This window comes from Montipora foliosa, chromosome 11, assembly GCF_036669935.1.
Source record: "Montipora foliosa isolate CH-2021 chromosome 11, ASM3666993v2, whole genome shotgun sequence".
Taxonomy (NCBI): Eukaryota; Metazoa; Cnidaria; class Anthozoa; order Scleractinia; family Acroporidae; genus Montipora; species Montipora foliosa.
The window spans coordinates 19,224,724-19,244,723 of NC_090879.1; the positions used below are offsets into that span (position 1 = coordinate 19,224,724).

At 39.5% G+C, this 20,000-nt stretch overlaps 2 protein-coding genes across 2 annotated transcripts; one reads left to right on the top strand and one right to left on the bottom strand.

Moving 5' to 3' along the window:
- Window positions 1-5,874: 5,874 nt before the first annotated feature.
- LOC137976775 (uncharacterized) lies at window positions 5,875-7,095 on the top strand. Its single transcript, XM_068824119.1, has one exon. It carries the CDS (start codon window positions 5,875-5,877, stop codon window positions 7,093-7,095), a length of 1,221 nt encoding a protein of 406 aa, XP_068680220.1.
- Window positions 7,096-7,725: 630 nt separating this feature from the next.
- On the bottom strand, window positions 7,726-12,715 carry LOC137975140 (LON peptidase N-terminal domain and RING finger protein 1-like). The gene is made up of 2 exons (XM_068822216.1): window positions 11,167-12,715; window positions 7,726-9,634 (listed from the first exon to the last, which is right to left on the bottom strand). The coding sequence occupies exons 1-2, from the start codon at window positions 12,621-12,623 to the stop codon at window positions 8,956-8,958; spliced, it is 2,136 nt and encodes a 711-aa protein (XP_068678317.1). The 5' UTR covers window positions 12,624-12,715; the 3' UTR covers window positions 7,726-8,955.
- Window positions 12,716-20,000: the final 7,285 nt, after the last annotated feature.

The window sequence follows — 20,000 nt, forward strand, 5'->3', positions numbered from 1 at the left end:
TTTAACCACGCCTGTCGGAGGCGTCAATTGCAAACGCTCCTTCTCAGCTCTACGCCGTCTGAAGTTATGGACTCGGTCATCGATGACAGAAGATCGATTAAGTGGCCTTGCTATGCTGTTAATTCATCTCGGAACGGACTTCATTCCCACTCCAAAAGAGATCTATGACACGAAGTCAAATTGGAGAAGAATCTACGGAACAGCCTAATATAGACTCGTTTTTGAGACTTGGTAACGATTCTGATATCGAAACCTGCAATTTTAGCTCAGTTCCTTCAAGCCAATCTCTGTTCAAACCCCCCGGGGGGGGGGACTCCCATATGAAACAGACGGGGATGCTCGTCAGAAATTTTGAATTTAACCCCTAAAGGAGACCAATCTAGGCGCGGCTCAAGCAAATTTTGACCCCTAAAAGAGACCGTTTAAAAACACAAAAATACGACACGCGATGAGTTTTAATGATAAAAAGGCATAATCATCGAATGCTTTTATCTAAAAAGAAAATTTAAAAGGAAATTTGACTTATGTTTCTCTTCGCGTAATTCTGTGTTACTTCACGGAACCCTAAACGAGACCTTGGTGGCATAAAATATTGGCGCTTTGCCCGGAACACCCTAAGCGAGACCAAAATCCAAAATTTACACCCCTAAGCGAGACGACGAGCATCCCCGTCTGTTTCATATGGGAGGCCCCCCCCCCCCCCCGGGGTTCAAACTAAGTGAAGGCTTTCAATCCATAAATGGTATATAAATCATCATTGTGTAGCAGAGACCTCGGGGGAAATTTCAAACTAAACAAGGTGTTTAATGGTGAATTAAAAAAATTGTTTGTATGTAGAGCTGTCCGCTTAAGAGAGTATCCGGAGCGTTGACTGTACATACTAAAACTGAAATAAGAGCAATAAAAGCAAGGTGACACACGCTAACACCAACCCGGTGTGGCCAACACATCACGCATGCGCACAACCATTTCACCCGGTCAATTAGCAGCCATGGACAGCTGTTTCGGCCTTTTGGGCCTCATCAGCATGGCGTAGCTAACATACCAGGCGGGTGTGTTTAGCACCCCTTTAAGTGGCAGCTTCACATGCCAAACATGTGGTAAGCTGGGTTTATTGCTGAAATAAGAGGCCCCATTATCGATCCTTAAAATACGCCAAAATAAACCATAGGCATCTCAGATCGTTTGTCCGCGCAGTTCGTTTGACATGAACAAGAGTCCAACATGTATTTGTATTGTCAAGTAATAATAATAATAATAATAATAATAATAATAATAATAATAACAACTTTATTTAAACTGCTAAAAATGTATCAGTTTGTTGAAAACAAACTGGTATTAATACATGAGCAGATAAATATAATATTTCTGAACTACATAAAAATGATAATAAAGGGTAAAATACAATCATATCACATACAATCAAAATCAACTATTTAAATATTATCTTAACAGATAAAAAGGGATAGCAATAAGAAATACAATATTTAATTTACCGTGCACCTATGACTTAATTTGTCCGATTTTAGCAAAAAACTATATAAGGCTGCTTTGAAGGTTGTAATTGATCTTATCGATTTTGGTAAATCGTTCCAATCCTTCGCTGCAGCATATTGAAATGTTTTTTGTCCAACTGTTGTATTTGCTTTTGGCAAATGTGGCGTAGTGTTGTCTCTGAGATCTCTCCCGTGAAACTTGATCGCCGAGGTAGATAGCCTTTTAGCTGGTTTGGACAGTTATAGTCGTTGATGATTTAAAGACCAACTGAAATCTCACGAAACGCCTTCGATTTTTTAATGTTAAGAGTCCCCAATTTAGATCTCATACTCTGAGTGCATGAAGTCCTGGTTAGCTTTGAGTATGGTGCGCATAGCCTGATGGGAATAGGAATTCTCTTAAGCGGACAGCTCTACTAACGGACGCTTTTTCCAATTTTCAATGGTGTCCGCCTACGAGAGAGTTGACTGCATGTGTCCTGACCTCCAAGAAAGCAATCAAGCAATTTAACTTCTCATCAGTATGCAGACGATACGACCTTCTATGTAAGTTGCAAGCCAACTAAATAAAAGACGGCGTTTCCTTGCTTAATACAAGTATTGAGAAGCTCGATAAATGGTGTCAAGAGGAGCTAAGCTGGTAGTAAAGCCTAAACCCTAGTAAAGCGAAGGGGATGTTAACTTCAATGCGGCAGTTAGCAGTAGCACATTCCTTGGGTAACATAGATAGAGCTTCTCTTGACCATAGAGGGTCAACAGTGATCATATTGACTGTGTCCACAAAAGACACAAAACAAACTGCTTGATCAGTTACCTTAAGCATCTCTCCTCCTCCTGCTATGCAACGCTAGCTACACAGAGGAAACTCAAAAACATACTTATTATATGATGATTGTGTACTGTATCCAATTCCTTTGGGTCTAGTCAAAGAATGGAGAAAGTACAGAAAGCGGCTGCCAGTTTTGATTTTGGAAGAGATGTGTCCATGGATGATGTCATCAAATTGAACTGGTTACCCGTGAAGCAACAACTCGAATGGCAAACTCTGAAGATCGCCCCACAAAGCACAGAACGATCCAAACTGGCCTAAGGTATAGGTTTAAGCATGAAAGAACTCTGCGATCAAGATCGATCAAGGCAGAAACATTGCTGGGAAATATCCTTGATATCAAACACTTTTTCAAGATCAAGTAGAGTCAAGGTTAATAAACTACTCATACCATCAGAAAGTGTGAAGACCATAAACAGTTTGTAAAACCTACTGTAATTTTTTTCAGCGCAAGCTAAAAAAGCTTGATGAGTAAATTCTTGGAAATCGATTTTTATGATTAAAAACTAACGATAAAAAGTTACCACGTTTCGATCTTCCGGAGGTCATTTTCAAGTGCGAGTTAAAATATGCAAGTAAATTAGCATAAATATGTTTGTCACAATTTAAAAATAGTTTTTAAAAATACCATGATCACTAAAAGGCAGTAAAGTATGTAACATAAAGTGATAAAAATATTTTTAAAAAAAATGGGGGACATGAATGAATTAGAAAGAATAAACAACAATAAGCCTTTATAACCTGATCTAAACAATAATTTAGCACGGATGGAATCAGACTGTTTGTTTAGCGTTGTTTGTTTAAAATAAGACAATCAGATTTGTTTTTTGATATTTCCTTAAAATTCCAAAAAAAGTTTAGAATTTTAAGGAAATGTCACAAACAAATTTGAATGTCTTATTTTGAAATGTTTTTATCAAAGACCTAAAACCAACACTTAAACGGTTTGATTCCATCTCGTGCTAAATTATTTATTTAGATCAGGTTATAAAAGCTTATTGTTTGTTTATTCTAATTAATTTGGCCGCCATTTTTAAAAATATTTTTATCACTTATGTCACATACTTAACTGCTTTTTAGTGATCATGGTATTTTTTAAACTATTTTTAATTGTGACAAACATATTTATGCTAATTTACTTGTATATTTTAACTCGCACTTGAAAATTACCTCCGGACGGTCGAAACGTCGTAACTTTTTATCGTTAGTTTTTATCATAAAAGCTGCAAAAGATCGCATGTAGTTTCTGTTTTTGAGATTTCTATTTGTACATATTTTTGATTTTAGATACGCATTATTTTGAAATTGCAGGTGAAGAGCCATTCACGTGGATATACTGCAAATAAAGTCGTTATTTTGGTAATCACAATGATTTCGAGTGCAATTTTGGAATAAATAAGCACTTGTAAAATTTTTCAAAGACGACCAAAATAGGCCATTTTCCGAGTTGCTGTTTTGTCTCGGTTTCGAAGTGAGTCTTGGTGCTCAACTATTGAAATGGAAGTGTTTGTTTTTTTGATTTGCATAAGAATACGCAACTCATTGCCATTTGAATGGTTGTGCACCAGAACTCGCTTTGATACTGAGGCATGAGCAACTCGGAAATGGGCTATTGTACGAGCTCGTAGGGCGAGTGCATTTGTTGTCTTTGAAAAAATTTACAAGTGCTTATTTTATTCCAAATTGCACGATAAAAATCATGTGATTACTAGTAATATTATACATGAAAAAATTCGAGATGGTTAAGAAGAAGAAACGCACGCGTATCACGCAATCAGGGAAATTGCACCATCCAGGGGCGTGCGCTTGATTTGAAAACAAAAGATTTGATTGGGCTATCTGTGAACTTTTTAGTTCATTGACCCAATCAGAATGCTTGCTTTATTATTTTTTTTTTGCATTCAATTACCTCTTTTCTGCACTGTTAGCGAAAAAAACTGCACTGTTGTCAGCCAATCAACACTGGCTAAAATATTGTGTTGGACGTTTCGGCAACTGCTGTTGCCTTCCTCAGCAGGGATGAAAAAATGCAAAAATCTAACGGCGTCCCGATGGTACACGATGCGTATAAATATAAAATCGCACTTCAAAAGAAATATTTAAAAAATGAAATAGACAATAAAAACGAAGGTCTCCAGAGCACTCTAAAATATTTTTACAAATTCTTTATGTTATTGTAAACGTTTGGAAGTGCTATATGCTCGTTTTATAGCGTTCGTATCTCGTAAGGAATGCCAAGCCTCCAGAATAAGTCTTTGTCGCCATGCCGATGATCTGTCAACAATTTCGACGTTCATCAAGTCTATTTGGTGATTGTAGCGCATGTGGTGTGTTGGCCAACAAAGAGTTTTCATCTAATGTTGCTATGGCCTTTGAGTGCTCTTTGACGCGTGTTTTTAGCGCGCGCGCGATGTCTGACCGATGTAAACACAATCACAATCTTTGCATTTGATCTTATATACGATTCCTCTAGAGGCCTCCCTCTCGATTTTGTCCTTTGGTTTTTTAAGTATATTTGAGATTGTCCGAATAGGTTTATGAGCGACCTTAATGTTGAAAACCTCGAAGAACCCTCGCGATTTTCTCGGAGAATCCTTTGGCATAGGGCAAAACAACCATACCGCGCTGGTCGGAAGCATTTACTTCTTGTTGTCTGTTGCGTTGGCGACCATTGTAGATGAAATTGGCAGGGTAGTTATTAGCGGTAAGGGCTTTTGCTACTCTCTTAGTTTCTCGTACAGCTTCCTCTTCGGTGGACGGGATATTCTTTGCGCGATCCATGAGGGTGCGTATGACCGAGTATTTATGTTGGGGGTGGTGATGAGATTTGAAGTCAGGTAGCGGTCGGTGTGGGTAGCTTTTCTGTATACAGACACGGTGATCGAGCCATCGTCTTGTCTGGTTGTTCTTGTGTCAAGAAAGGCAATAGAACCTTCTGATTCTATCTCGATGGTAAAATTTTGATGTTAGTGTTGATAGAATTGAGGTGTGCGTGGAATTCATCCGCGTGTTCCCTTTTTATGCATACATGGCTGTCATCTACGTATCTGATCCACCATTTGGGAGAGTTTGGAGCCGATAACAGGGCCTTTTCTTCTACATATTCCATGACGAGATTGGCTAAGATGGCCTGACTGGAGATCCCATCGGACAACCGAAAATTTGTTTGAAATGGTCACCTTGGAACACGAAGAAGTTATTGTAAAAGGACGAACTGTAAAAGGGCAATGATATTCTGGATGGATAAATTTGTTCTTTCAGGTAGTGATTATCAAAGTCTAGTCTTTCTTTAACAACTTCCATGGCTAGATGGGTAGGAATGCAAGTGAACAGTGACACGACGTCAAAGGATACTAGGATTTCGTCGGGATCCACAAAGACATAGTGCGGATCTTTTCAACGAAAAGATGCGCTGTTCTTAACTGATGAGCGCCATTGGGTCTCCCACATACGAATTGTCCAAATACCTCGCCAATATCTTGTCACCACTTCAAAAACAATATACACAGTTAAGGAACAGCGCATCTTTCGTTTGAAAAGATCCGCACTATGTCAGTGGATCCCGACGAAATCCTAGTATCCTTTGACGTCGTGTCACTGTTCACTTGCATTCCTACCCATCTAGCCATGGAAGTTGTTAAAGAAAGACTAGACTTTGATAAATCACTACCTGAAGGAACAAATTTATCCATCCAGAATATCATTGCCCTTTTACAGTTCGTCCTCGACAATAACTTCTTCGTGTTCCAAGGTGACCATTTCAAACAAATTTTCGGTTGTCCGATGGGATCTCCAGTCAGCGCCATCTTAGCCAATCTCGTCATGGAATATGTAGAAGAAAAGGCCCTGTTATCGGCTCCAAACTCTCCCAAATGGTGGATCAGATACGTAGATGACAGCCATGTATGCATAAAAAGGGAACACGCGGATGAATTCCACGCACACCTCAATTCTATCAACACTAACATCAAATTTACCATCGAGATAGAATCAGAAGGTTCTATTGCCTTTCTTGACACAAGAACAACCAGACAAGACGATGGCTCGATCACCGTGTCTGTATACAGAAAAGCTACCCACACCGACCGCTACCTTGACTTCAAATCTCATCACCACCCCCAACATAAATACTCGGTCATACGCACCCTCATGGATCGCGCAAAGAATATCCCGTCCACCGAAGAGGAAGCTGTACGAGAAACTAAGAGAGTAGCAAAAGCCCTTACCGCTAATAACTACCCTGCCAATTTCATCTACAATGGTCGCCAACGCAACAGACAACAAGAAGTAAATGCTTCCGACCAGCGCGGTATGGTTGTTTTGCCCTATGCCAAAGGATTCTCCGAGAAAATCGCGAGGGTTCTTCGAGGTTTCAACATTAAGGTCGCTCATAAACCTATTCGGACAATCTCAAATATACTTAAAAAACCAAAGGACAAAATCGAGAGGGAGGCCTCTAGAGGAATCGTATATAAGATCAAATGCAAAGATTGTGATTGTGTTTACATCGGTCAGACATCGCGCGCGCTAAAAACACGCGTCAAAGAGCACTCAAAGGCCATAGCAACATTAGATGAAAACTCTTTGTTGGCCAAACACCACATGCGCTACAATCACCAAATAGACTTGATGAACGTCGAAATTGTTGACAGATCATCGGCATGGCGACAAAGACTTATTCTGGAGGCTTGGCATTCCTTACGAGATACGAACGCTATAAACGAGCATATAGCACTTCCAAACGTTTACAATAACATAAAGAATTTGTAAGAATATTTTAGAGTGCTCTGGAGACCTTCGTTTTTATTGTCTATTTCATTTTTTAAAATATTCTTTTGAAGTGCGATTTTATATTTATACGCATCGTGTACCATCGGGACGCCGTTAGATTTTTGCATTTTTCATCCCTGCTGAGGAAGGCAACAGCAGTTGCCGAAACGTCCAACACAATATTTTAGCCAGTGTCAACCTTTTTATTATATTTTTTACTAGGACAATGGTTAGACTCCCACGCCTTTTTGGATGTGCGATTGCTTAGAGCCAACTGGGTGCTAAGCAAGACGCTTAGCACATGCTCACTTCATGAAACATCTTACTGTCATGCATGCATTGTATGTGGAGGGAGTAAGCTGCTGGTTACAGGCCATCGTTTCACCATAGCTGAAACAACCTAAACCTTATATTTTACTAACACTAGGCCCAAACACTATGCTTTGGATAATGTTTAAGCCTAAGGTTAGCATTTTTGTAAAGGTTTGGGTTGTTTCAGTTATGGTAAAACAATGACCTGCAACCTGCACTTCACAAACAAGCGATCTTAAGATCATTGTGCTCCCCTCCTCCCATCTTAATTTAATTTAATTAATAAATAAGTCTCTAAGAAAAATATGTCATAAACAATGAAGAGTTCATATGCTTAGACTTTTAATATTTCCTTGAACTAAGCTTAGGTTCAAATGCTACATAATTTATTTGGCCAATTAAATAAACTTACATGCTCTAAATACTATTGCTCTAAAATTAAATTAAGTTCCTTGTCAAATGAAACTCCTATCCTTCAAGTGATCCAGATTCCTTCATTACAACAGGAGAGCTCAAAAAGGGACACTTAACCACTAGAAAACGTTGTAAACACAAGACTTACTTTCCGGATATTCTTTTTAATTTGGTTAACCGTCCTGGCAAGAGGCCATTTTGGTCCAGAAAAACGCTCAGGGAGTATGGGTATACTGACTAAAATTCCAGTCTGGTGGGAAAAACATCAAGAATTTCAACCCATCAAAGTAAGAGCCAAGTGTTAAGTCTCTGTTACACTTAATGATGTGATGAGCACTCTAACTTTAAAATAATAATTTGACAAATAATGGTGGACTTCTTCCTCTTTTCATAATAATTACTATTGTCCAGTCTTCTGTCTTTACATTCAAATTACCTGTGAACTGTTTTGTGAAACTTTCACTTCCATATTTATGACACATTTTGGGTGCCTTTCCTTTCACAAGACAGGACAAAATAATATTAATACTCTGAGAACTTAAAAATATCAAAGACATCACTTCTGAACACAAAAAATATCAAGAAAATTTTAAATATTCCCAGAAAGTAGGGGATTTAAGCAAATTCCAGCATTGATCTATTAGACAAGGATGCACTTTAACAGTAAACATCACTTTTAACACAAAGTTTCCGCACACTAACAGTACCTGTTGATAACTAGTAACAATAACAAGTAGTTAGGGCTAAGGAACTTGGAAACCTAAGCATTAAAAAAAATCACACTCAAAATGGTCATTAAGGATACATTACTACTTGTTGCGTCAGAAGCTCAATCATCTCTGGCAACACGTTGTTACCAGTAGTGAACCTCCTGGACAATGTTTATTTTGTATCCATATTTACATAACTTACTATTAATTTCCATTATGACAACTTTGTCATTAGGGATAGTAAAGAGTAAAAGCTAAAATAACCTGTCACTAATACGAAAACTAGAGGCTTAATTTGAATTGTACACACAAAAAGGTTATCAAACTAAACTGGTTTAATCAAGTCAGTTCTTTCAACAGCCAAAATGCTGATATTGCTGGTATTTCAGTTAATCTATAGCTATTGTAGCTTAACTCCCCATCATCAAGAGGATGGAGAGAGTTCGCCGCCTACTGTATTTTGCCAAGATAGCATTAACTGTAAGAATCTAATTACACTCTGGAAACGTTCCCTCATTGACTTCATTCCCAATATGATCAACTTAGCTTCATCCTTAAGTGGAAGTGCAGCAAGAATCCACCATACCCAGTCAGGGCCATTGTCTAACAAATGAAGGTTTTCGTCAAAGGATGGTACAGGTCCAATAGCATCTGTGATGCACTGACGTTGCTGTGCACTCATTTTACTGAACCAGCTCTGCAGTGTTAGATGTCCAATCCTATTGAGCTCAATCAGCTGCTTGAGCTCTTCTTCGTCATCCACTCGCTCATCTTCCACCCACTCCACTGTTGCTGTGTGGTAGCCATCTGTCACACCCCTTGAAAGGACATGGAATCGTCTTCCACCTACTGTGTGCACAATGGAGCGCCCGTCAGGAAGGAAATTCACTGTTTGTACATTGAGCATTGTACCATAATCAGCAAAACCCTTGGATGAATCCTCACTCCCTACACACATGCCAAATTGCTTTGATCCCGACTCAGTACATCGTCGTAACATTAAACGGTAACGCGGCTCGAAAATATGCAGAGGACAAGGGACTTTCGGAAAAGCCATGGTACACACAAAAATGGGCACTTGTGGTTTCTGTTCCTGTCCTAAACTGTTGAAAAGAAAAACACTACCATTGAAACAATTTCCATAAGACCACTAATCAAGCAAACTATAGCTAGAAAACTATACAGTTGACTGGCAAAGATTTTTTCTCATTATAAGCTTGCCATTGAAAGATAAGACAATAATATTTATACACGTAGCATCCAAACAAAGCAATGCAAGCTGGTGTGTATTCCTTGGAATTGATAAAGAAAACGTCTAAAAGTGAAACATTACACAACTGCACAAGCATGACAAGTTAAACAATGGATCTCATTCCTCTATTCAATGATAAGCAGTCTGGACTGAGCCCACACAACAACCTTTTTGGAAGATCACCTCTAACTACCACTTCAGTCCAGGGAGACAAGATTTAAAAAACTGTGTGACTGGGCCCCATATGCAGGGCTTGAAATTAGCAAAAAAATCCAGTTGCAATTTTGCGACAAGATACGAAAATGTCGCAATTTCGTAAAATTGTTGCGCTGCATTGACTTGTCAGCGGTGTAGCAAAACAAAATATGAGCCCACAATACTTGTGTTGAAAGAAACCGCTGAAAATGGCGAATGACATCAAAGGAATGGAGTTGTGCACGTCACATTGCAGCAAAATTACGCTACAATTATTCTATCTTCAGATTGAAAGAAGACTCAAGGCGAGAATAAAATAATTTTGTCATTTCTTCATTTATTTTAGTAAAAACAGCAGCAAAGTGGCAACTGCTAACCCTTTTGTTTCAAAAGAGCGAAGATGAAAATAAGTCACAAATTTCTGACTTCTCCAGATATTTTACAGTGGTTCCTAAGGGAAAAAAATCAGTCGCAAATGCGACTGTATTGGTCGCAATTTCAAGCCCTGATATGTGATGTTGACCACATTCAGACCCCTTCCTGGTGAATAATAAAATCCATTGTTTACTATGTGAAAATGTCCCGAACACCTTCAATAAACTGCTGCTAAGATGTCAGTGAGCTAATTACCATCGTTTTCATCAAAGTGTGGACAAATGATGGGAAAACATGTTTTCCTAAGTTTGAGTTTGGCAGCTGTTAAATTAATATAAGCAAACTTTTGCGCACGATAGTTTCACTGAAAGTATTTGACGCATACTTTATCAGATCAGGGTCAAGAAGTGTTTGATATCCAGTCTTGCCGCCATTCTAGGAAAACTTACATGAACATCCCCCAAACTTCGAATGATTGTTGTCACATTTGCAGTTAATTAGAGCATGTTTTCTCCACAACGTGTCCACGCTTTGATGAAAACGACAGTATTGTGTACACATGCACGCCATTAGAACCTACAACTTTCACGTGTGTACCCAACTACTTATGTAATAATCCACCACTGACTTAAATACTGTGAATGAATCCTAAATGGCCCTATTGGGGAGGAGAGGTTAAACTTCTCATGGGCGACGTACTATATGAAACAACAACTAAAACTTTCCACCTCCTCTCATCTTTCTCGCGACTTTGTCGAACAGACGAATGCTCTTCCCTTGTTACGTAACAAAAAAATCGTTTCCTGTTCTTACCCAGAAAGTGCTTTCATTTTTTCCTCAAATTTCTTCAACCTTTCGCTGTAATCACAAGGGAAATGTTTGGTTAACACCAGTTGCAAAACGTGGGTCACCTCCATTTTGAGTTTTCCCGACAAATACAGATCCAATTTCGTTCTACAGCAGGGACAGTCGTCTCGATGATCCAGAGACCTTTCCAGACATTCTCGGCAAAATGTATGGCCACATATTGTTGTAACTGGTTGGAATAGTAGATTGTAACAAAGTTTACATTCAAAATCCTCAACTTCTGTTAAATGGAAGATGTCGTTCTCGACTTTCCCTTCGCTGGACGAAGATACGTTTGTTACCATATCTTCTGTTCCCCTACTTGACTTATTCCGACGTAATTCAACTTCGTAAGATGCGGGAGAGGTTATAGTTTTAGATTCATTCTTACCCATTCTCGCACTGGAAATACCTTTCGGCGCTGCGGCATCGACTTGTGTTTTATCGCGAAGTAGATTTAACTGCTGCAAAACTGATTGATGTGGGTAGTCGCTTTCTCCACCGTGAGTTTGCTTCAAAACTGACATAGTTCTATTTACGTTTGTGAATTTTGGACGCAACAGCTGATGTAAGCTTTCTGTAAACTCTTGGCGGTAACGCCGGCTATTGGGAACCAGCGTATAACATCGAAGTAAAGCTATAACACTTGCCTCGTGTCTAGTTGAAAGAATTCCTTCTCGTTGGGCGAAATTAGACAGAATAACTGCCTTTCGGTAAAAAGATCTAGCTGAGCGAGGCCGTAGTTTGCAGGCCTGTTCGATGTCTCGGAGAGCCAAATCTAATTGCCTCATTCGTAGGAACGCATCAGATCGCCAACAAAGGCATTGGAAATCGTTAGCAGATGTAGACAGGACCCCGGAGAAACAATGGATTGCTGATTTTAAGTCATTCCTAATGAGAAAGTTCATTCCCTCAAGTTTCTTCTCTTGCTTCCGGTATTCATTTCGCAGCCATTTCTGAACAACATTCATGACAAGCACATTGACAGTAAACATCGTATTCTCAGCCACAGCAATACCGCATTTACAGCACTCAGCAAAACCATTAAAAGACTTTTGCTCTGACAAACAAACTTCACAAAATGTATGACCACAAGGGAGAGTAACCGGCTTCATGAACACAGAGTTACATAACCCACAGGTGAATAAGCTTACATCGTTTTCACTAAAATTGCTTGCCCCAGAAGGCTCTTCACTTCTCTCTTTGCTGAGTTTTGTTCTTTGAAACTCTAAACATGCTTCCACCAACGAAGAAATACACTCTTTAGGAACTGTTCCTATCCGAAACGCATCAGAGAAGGACCGAAACGACAAATCTAATCTGCCGGTCCTTGCATACAACTCGCCTTGCTCTATGAGGGAGTTTACCAAGTTGTGCGTATTACTACTTCTTGAGCTCTCTTCGGTACTCATAGTCTCTGCCATCCCGAAAAGGTAAGACACCTCTCTTCTGTAACAAGTCGAAGTAAAAGTGCTTTGTTCTGTCACAAAGTGTTAATGATCGATAGTTGACAAGAATACGTGTCACGGTTTAAAACACGAGGTAGCTCACGTGTGAAGAATCCAACGCGTGACCGTTCATTTCCGGCAAACGTGAAATATAGCTTCAAGAGAACTGAACCAACGTGAATATCGGAGAAAGAAGAGAAGCAATAAGCAGACGGAAGGCCCCCTCGCTCACTTAAAAAGCTAAACCAGGCTGATTTGACTTCAAAGAGCTAATTTTCTTTATCTTAACAAAGTTGTTATGCAACTAAAATTTGTTAAATTTTGGTTACGTAACATCCATTCCGGGTGCTTACCATTATGCCAAAGATTCCGGCAATTTCGGTCGGAAATCAAATGGAAAGGTCCGTTTCGGTTTCTTCCGACCGGAATAATCGGGATCGCCTCTGGAGTTGGTCCACTTATTTCGATTGGAATTCGCCGTTCCATTTTTGTCAAACCGGTTCTTTGCCCTAATTAGGGAATTCGGAAAAGGAATAAAAAGTGGCAAGATCCATTCCTATTGCATTGGTTGGCCCGGTTTAATTGGAAAATATCGTTCCATTTTCCTTCGGTATTCCCACTTATCTCTGAGCGGTCGGTTTGGCAAAATGGAAAGCACCCAAGGAAAAGTTCGTTAATACCGTGAGGATTAAGGAATTTTTGTTCCAGATTCGTGCGGCTTTCTGTCGCACTTACAATTGTCGATGTAAGGAAAGGCCGCAGATAGCCATGGGTTTTTCGGAGTGGTTAGGGAGATTAAAATGACGAGCGACTGGCTTGGATGCATCCTCGTCGTTCTTCTCAACATTGCGAAGGTCTCGCTAATGTATTAATAATTATTGCATAACGTACCGTTCTTAACGAGCCGAACTTTTCCTTCCTGCCAACTAATTCAAAGGTATTTTTGCGCGGTTGTATGGATATGCGGGAAAAGCAGATCTCAACAAGTGTTATTAAAATTCAAAGAGAAAATGGGGGGTAACCATGCATTTTTCAAAGATAATTAATCAACAATATTAGTAAAAAGGTTTAAAATACAAAGCAATGTATGGCGTTCCTTTCCAAATTAGAACTTAATTATCTCTGAAAAATGCATGGCTACCCCCAATTTTCTTTTTGGATAGCAAGCACTTGCTAACTTCTGCTTCCTCCGAATCGTTTTAAACGGCGCAAAAATATGCACAACCGATGGGAAATCCGAGTATCTGGAGATGCGCAAAACGTATGCGCAATAACAATAGTTTAAATCGACTTCAACTGTTTAATTGCCATTTGAATCCAGGGGCAATATCAGTGTTTATTGCTTTTTAAACTCCAATAAAAGAGTGTTTTGATGTCCTCTTGTTTACTTGAATATTCTGTTCACATATGGCGTGCCTTTCCAGTCAATATTCAAACTGCTTTATTTAGTAACGCATGTATTACGTTTCTGTGCCGTAATTGTTATTTCCTTTCTATATGTTTCTTATTTTGCTTTGATATGCTTTATGTCTCTTCCCATTAATTTAAATATAACATTTGGTTTTTTTTTTTTTTTGTTCTCTTTATTTTATATTCGTTCTATATGTGTATTTTTGTTTTCATTCTAATTAAGTATGCAACACGTGATCGCATTACTGTGATTCACGTGAGTCATTTTCCGCCATTTTGGCCGCATGTCGTGCGGCCGCGGATGCCTTGCAGGTTTTGAGTCATTCAAGACTAGTTTTTCAATAAAGTACGTTGCGGCTGGGCTGAATTCAACAAGGTCAATTTCCCTCTGTCAGGCTATAAACAAAAATTTGAAAGAATGTGACAGATCTGCACGGTCTCCCTTCTGTGGGTTTGTTGTTTCAGATAACTGTGAAACTTTTATTTTTCAGTATTGTTTTAAGATTTGACCCTGCTAGGTTGTACGTACTGACTAGTTTTGGCTTTTTGTTTAAGTGCTGACTGCCTTCCAAAAAAATTGATCTCAGATGGTGTTCTCTCGATAAGATGCGTAGGGTAGCCTCGCCCTTCAAGACGGGCTTTGAATCGAGATAGTGCCTCCTCAAATATTGTTTTTGAAGAGTTTTTTCGGCGAAACCAACAAGCCTGTCCGTTGATAAGACCATTCTTGACACCGGGCGGGTGACAAGAGGTAAAATGCCTCAATCAGTGTATTGAAAGGTTTCAGTCGGCGCGGCTGGTGATATGTTTTGATATGGTGAATAGATTCCTTATATGGAATCGTTCTCCTTTGTACACTGTTATCGGTCTAGGAAAGTGGTCTTCCTTTCTGAACTTTATCGTTACGTTGAAGTTGCTAGCTTGAGGAATGAACAGGTTAATTTCCTGTTTATCTCCGTCCCATAGTGCAAAAACGCCCTCGGTGAAACGTTTCCATGTGGTTGGTTTAACGTTACTCTGAAGCCAAAAAAACTAGCGAGAAAACCCTACCATTTGTCAATACATACAACCCAGCGGTGACAAATCTTAATCGTGGTTGTCTGTAACATTCTTTCATTTTTTTTGTTTATAGCCTGACACTGGGAGACTGACCTCGTTGAATTCAGCCGAGGCGCAACGTTTTTCACTAAAAAACTAGTCTTAATTGACCCAAAACCCCTGCAAGGCATCCGCGGCCGCACAACCGAAATGGCGGAAAATGACTCACGTGAATCCCGGTAATGCTATCACGTGTTGCATACTTAATTAGAATGAAAAAATACAGCACACGTGTAAATACACATGTAGAACGAATATGAATTAAAGGGAACAAAAAAAATGTGCTCAACACTTATATTTCAAATAATGGGAAGAGATATAAAATATATCAAAGCAAAATGCGAAACATATAGAAAGGAAGTAAAAATACTGCACAGAAATTTAATACATGAATTACAAAATAAAGCTGTTTGAATATTGACTGGAAAGGCGCGCCATAAATATGCACATTGCAGAGATTGTGTAAAATTACCCACTGCTAGCCTTAACGATTAATGACACATTTATTTATAGATGCTACAGTGGCAGTACTTTTTTTGTTTACTCTTTGTTGTTAAGATGATATCGAGCATTTAGACTCGGAAAAACGAAAAAAAACACCATTACGTTGCAGGTGTAAAAATAAAGGCGATTTTAACAAAGAATACTTTGTTCCCCGCCATAATCTGCGCGAGAAAAATGTTTGAAGTATTATGTCAATCACATTTGAAAGGATCCGGTGTCACTTGATAGCCTTCACGCGCGATCTGTGACCTTGGCACGTGCCCAGACGCTGGTTGGCTCAGCATAGTTGTCTTCCAAGTGGGAGTTATTCAGCAGATCGTGGCTTTATTTTGACGCCAAAATTACAACTTCTCGGACCTCCTGTCCCGACGGAATTTAAAGATATCGCCTTCAAATTTTCAGTTCTAATAGCACTAACCCAAATACCGTGTGAGGAATTTTTCGTTTGTCTTGGAAGATTGATTTTATGACGCTTTTTCTGCCAGAACTAATTATGAGATAAGAATTTCGACTTCGATGCGTGATATTTCTACATTTCAAAAATTTCTCACACGGTATTGCATAGGCAGCCCAAGCTCGCGTCACTACAGACAGCCGTTGAGAATTTAAACGCGTTATAAGACTTTGAATGGGAAATAAAATATCGTCCATTATTTTGCTAATAGAGAGACGTTTTCAAAGTTGTTCCCTGATACAAGAACAGAGGAAGCTAACAAAACAGAGGTTACATAACTTTTTTGTCCACGTTTTACAGCTAAGACTGATGAAGAGCTCCACACAGCTCTGTGGCCCTCACTACATGTATGAGTTATTAACAGCACGCCAGCTTCCACTTTCTTGCTGAGCACCTTTCTCACACCCTTACAACCAATTTCTGGACATTGTCCCTCAAACAAACCCACAATCTTATCCATCTCCACTACAATTCTGTCTGCATTGAAAAGTTCCATATACTTCTTTTCAATTGAAAACACGGACTTCCCGAAACGGTAAAATAAGCTCCAAAAGGCACAAGAATACACCAGAGGTGAGTCATTTTGATTCATTTTATTGAATGCACGTTAAATTGAGCATTTTTTAGGCTTCATAATCGACGGTATTTTATTTCCCATACGAAGTCTTATAACCATAGGCAGCCCAAGCTCGCGTCACTACAGACAGCCATTGAGAATTTAAACGCGTTATAAGACTTTGTATGGGAAATCAAATACCGTCGATTATAAAGCCTAAAAAATGCTCAATTTAACTTTCATTCAATAAAGTGAATAAAAATGACTCACCTCTGGTGTATTCTTGTACCCTCATCGGGTGGAGTTACTTTGACCTCGGACCCAAGCTCCGTGTCAGTTGCAATTAAATTCATCAGCTATCGTGGAAATCGAAGCAGAAAATGCTCATTTCCAGCCAAGTGCGTGGGGTTTTTTGACGATGAAACATTCACGGAGGTTCGCAAATGATGTGGCTTTAGCTTTGCGTGAAAAAATCTTGGCTGGGATGGATTTTCGAGTCGCAAACCGCCTCTGAGCTGACAACGGTCGGAATCGTAGTGTGCAGCCTTGACTTCGTCTTAGAACATTGAAAACACTGAAAACACAGAATTCCCGAAACGGTGTAATAAGCTCCAAAAGGCACAAGAATACACCAGAGGTGAGTCATTTTTATTCACTTTATTGAATGAAAGTTAAATTGAGCATTTTTTAGGCTTTATAATCGACGGTATTTGATTTCCCATACAAAGTCTTATAACGCGTTTAAATTCTCAACGGCTGTCTGTAGTGACGCGAGCTTGGGCTGCCTATGTTATAACGCGTTTAAATTCTCAACGGCTGTCTGAAGTGACGCGCGCTTGGGCTGCCTATTGGTATTGGAGTGCATTCATCTGTGACTAAGATGCAACAAAGTGCGGTTGTTTGCGCAATAAAGCAAAGGGACAGGAGCTTCTGCAGCAGACTCGATCATTCTGAGTTTGAGGCCTCAAAACTAAAAGGCAATATTAAATACCAAAAAACTAAAACTTTAATCAAATCAATCTGTTAGCTTTAATATGATACATAGTTTGACCCTATACAAAAAATACTTTGAACTGCGCGACAATTTTATTTTTCCGCGGACACCTCATTTTCCTTTACCGATACCTTAATTCATAGGGAAGATAGCGCGGTTTTCAAATGCATATGAGTGTCGTAAAACCAAAAGCAAAGTAATTTCTTCGGCCAATAAAAAAGGCCGGAAACAATCCAGTAAACCAATCAAAACTCGAAGTAATTACACGTGCCGACACAAAGCGCGGGAAAATGTGCACACGCGAACCACGATTGATTTTGGTTTCACTTCTGATTGGTTGAAAAAGTGGCGCAAGAACTTTGAACCAATCAATGTGTGAAGTAATGCAAGACCAAAGCAATTCGCTAATTCATTGAAAACCCGTTGACGTCTCCTCCAAAAAAGGAACACCGGAACACTCCAGAACACCGGAACGCCCTGGAAGTAACCCAAAACCCTCAATTTGGCTAACCCTAGGCCTAAAAACCAACTCAAGGCCTAGCTAGGCCTAGGGTTAGCCAAATTGAGGGTTTCGGGTTACTTCCAGGGTGTTCCGGAGTGTTCCGGTATTCCGGGGTGTTCCGGTGTTCCTGATTTTAGTACATGCCATTTCGATTAGATCGTGTATATAAAGGAAGGGGTGGTGTCGAAGGTTCTGAAGGATTTTTCTTCCATTTCCGATCGCAGTTTTCATCAACTCTGGTTAAGTGTTCAGGTCAAAAAGTCCAAGGCAATTGTGCCGCTCTGTGTAGCATGTCGTCCTAATGACACACCACTAAGTTTCTTTGAAGACACATTGAAACCAGTCTACATTCAAGCCCTGACAATGAACAAATCTATTATCATCATCGGTGATCTAAATTACAACGGATTCGACAGTACTTGTCGTGAGTATGTAGCAAGCACTTAATGGGTTTGAGCGTGAGATGAATTTACAACAGCTAATCAAGCAACCCACCAGAATCACGGCTACCACTGAGTCAAGCACTGTGATTACCACTGAGTCACTTAGTCAAGCACGGTGATTTTGCCTTATTTAATTCACGTTCAATCTGCAATAAGGCTTTACTAATCAAGGACTGCACTGATGATAATGACTTTGATTTTTTAGCACCAACTGAAACTTGGCTCAAGCCCAGAGATATCGATAACATAAAAGTAAACGACCTCTGCCCTACAGGATACAATTTTGTCCATCATCCTAGACAGCCTGGATGCGGCGGCGGTGTTGGTCTATTGTTCAGGAACGTCTATCAAAAATCAAATCCAACAATATTACATCTTTTTCGACGTTTGAATATTTAAACGTTTTGGCTAAGTCTGCTGACGCATGTTTGAACATTATTATACTTTATCGTCCACCAGATACTCCTTTTCGATTTTTTATTGATGAATTCAGTACTCTTTTGGAACAAGTTGTCTTATTAAGTGACTATCCAGTTATCGTTGGTGACTTAAACATTCACGTAGATAAGTCGAACGACTCTGAAGCTTCTGATTTCAATTATAGTTTGCTGTCCTCTTTTGGCCCAGTACAAAGGATAGACTTTCCAACTCATTGAAATGGCCACACCCGGGATCTTAATATAACAAAGCAATGTGAAACATCACTCATGGCAGGTACTGGTTTTGAATCAATGGATCCGCTGCTGTCTGATCATGCTATTGTTAAGTTCAAAATTTCATTAAATAAACGTCTATATATGCGGAAATGGATAGTATATCGCAAACTGAAGTCTTTGGATCACGACTCTTTCCAGACCTGTTTTTTTTTTTACTCTTTGGTGTCCTTAAAGAACTCCGTTGATTTAGATGAGCTGGTTGACGGTTATACCCAGTCTTTAACTACAGCCCTGGATACGCACGCTCCTCAGAAGACACGTTAAATTACTGTGCGACCTTGCGCTGCCTGGTATACGGATGGAATTGCCGATGCAAAGGAGCTGAGCGTCGCTGGCGTCGCACAAAAGATTCTGATGACAGACTTACATACGTCAAAGCTTGTAAATTTGTCAATTCACTCATTTATCATGCAGAATCAAGTCACTATACCACCGTTGTTTCAGAGAACAAAGGTAATCAGAAAGTCTTGTTTACTACCGTCAACAAGCTTCTTCATCGGAATTCTGGAAAGGTGTTGCCTTCGTCTACGTCTGATATCAACTTGGCAGAACAGTTTGCTGACTTCTTTTACCAACAAAGTTTCTTCTATCCACGAAGGCCTGGCTGAAATCCACTGTAAGCCTTCTTCTGCAAAAGTTCCTGATGTGTCTTTGTCATCTACATTATCTGAGTTTG

What these genes read in the sequence shown, in the direction of transcription:
- LOC137976775 (XM_068824119.1), top strand. Translation starts at nt 5,875, where the DNA reads ATGTCAGTGGATCCCGACGAAATCCTAGTATCCTTTGACGTCGTGTCA.
- LOC137975140 (XM_068822216.1), bottom strand. Translation starts at nt 12,623, where the DNA reads ATGGCAGAGACTATGAGTACCGAAGAGAGCTCAAGAAGTAGTAATACG. An exon ending in AAAATGAAAGCACTTTCTGG is followed by an intron (nt 9,635 to 11,166) that starts GTAAGAACAGGA and finishes TCTTTTCAACAG; the next exon opens with TTTAGGACAGGAACAGAAAC.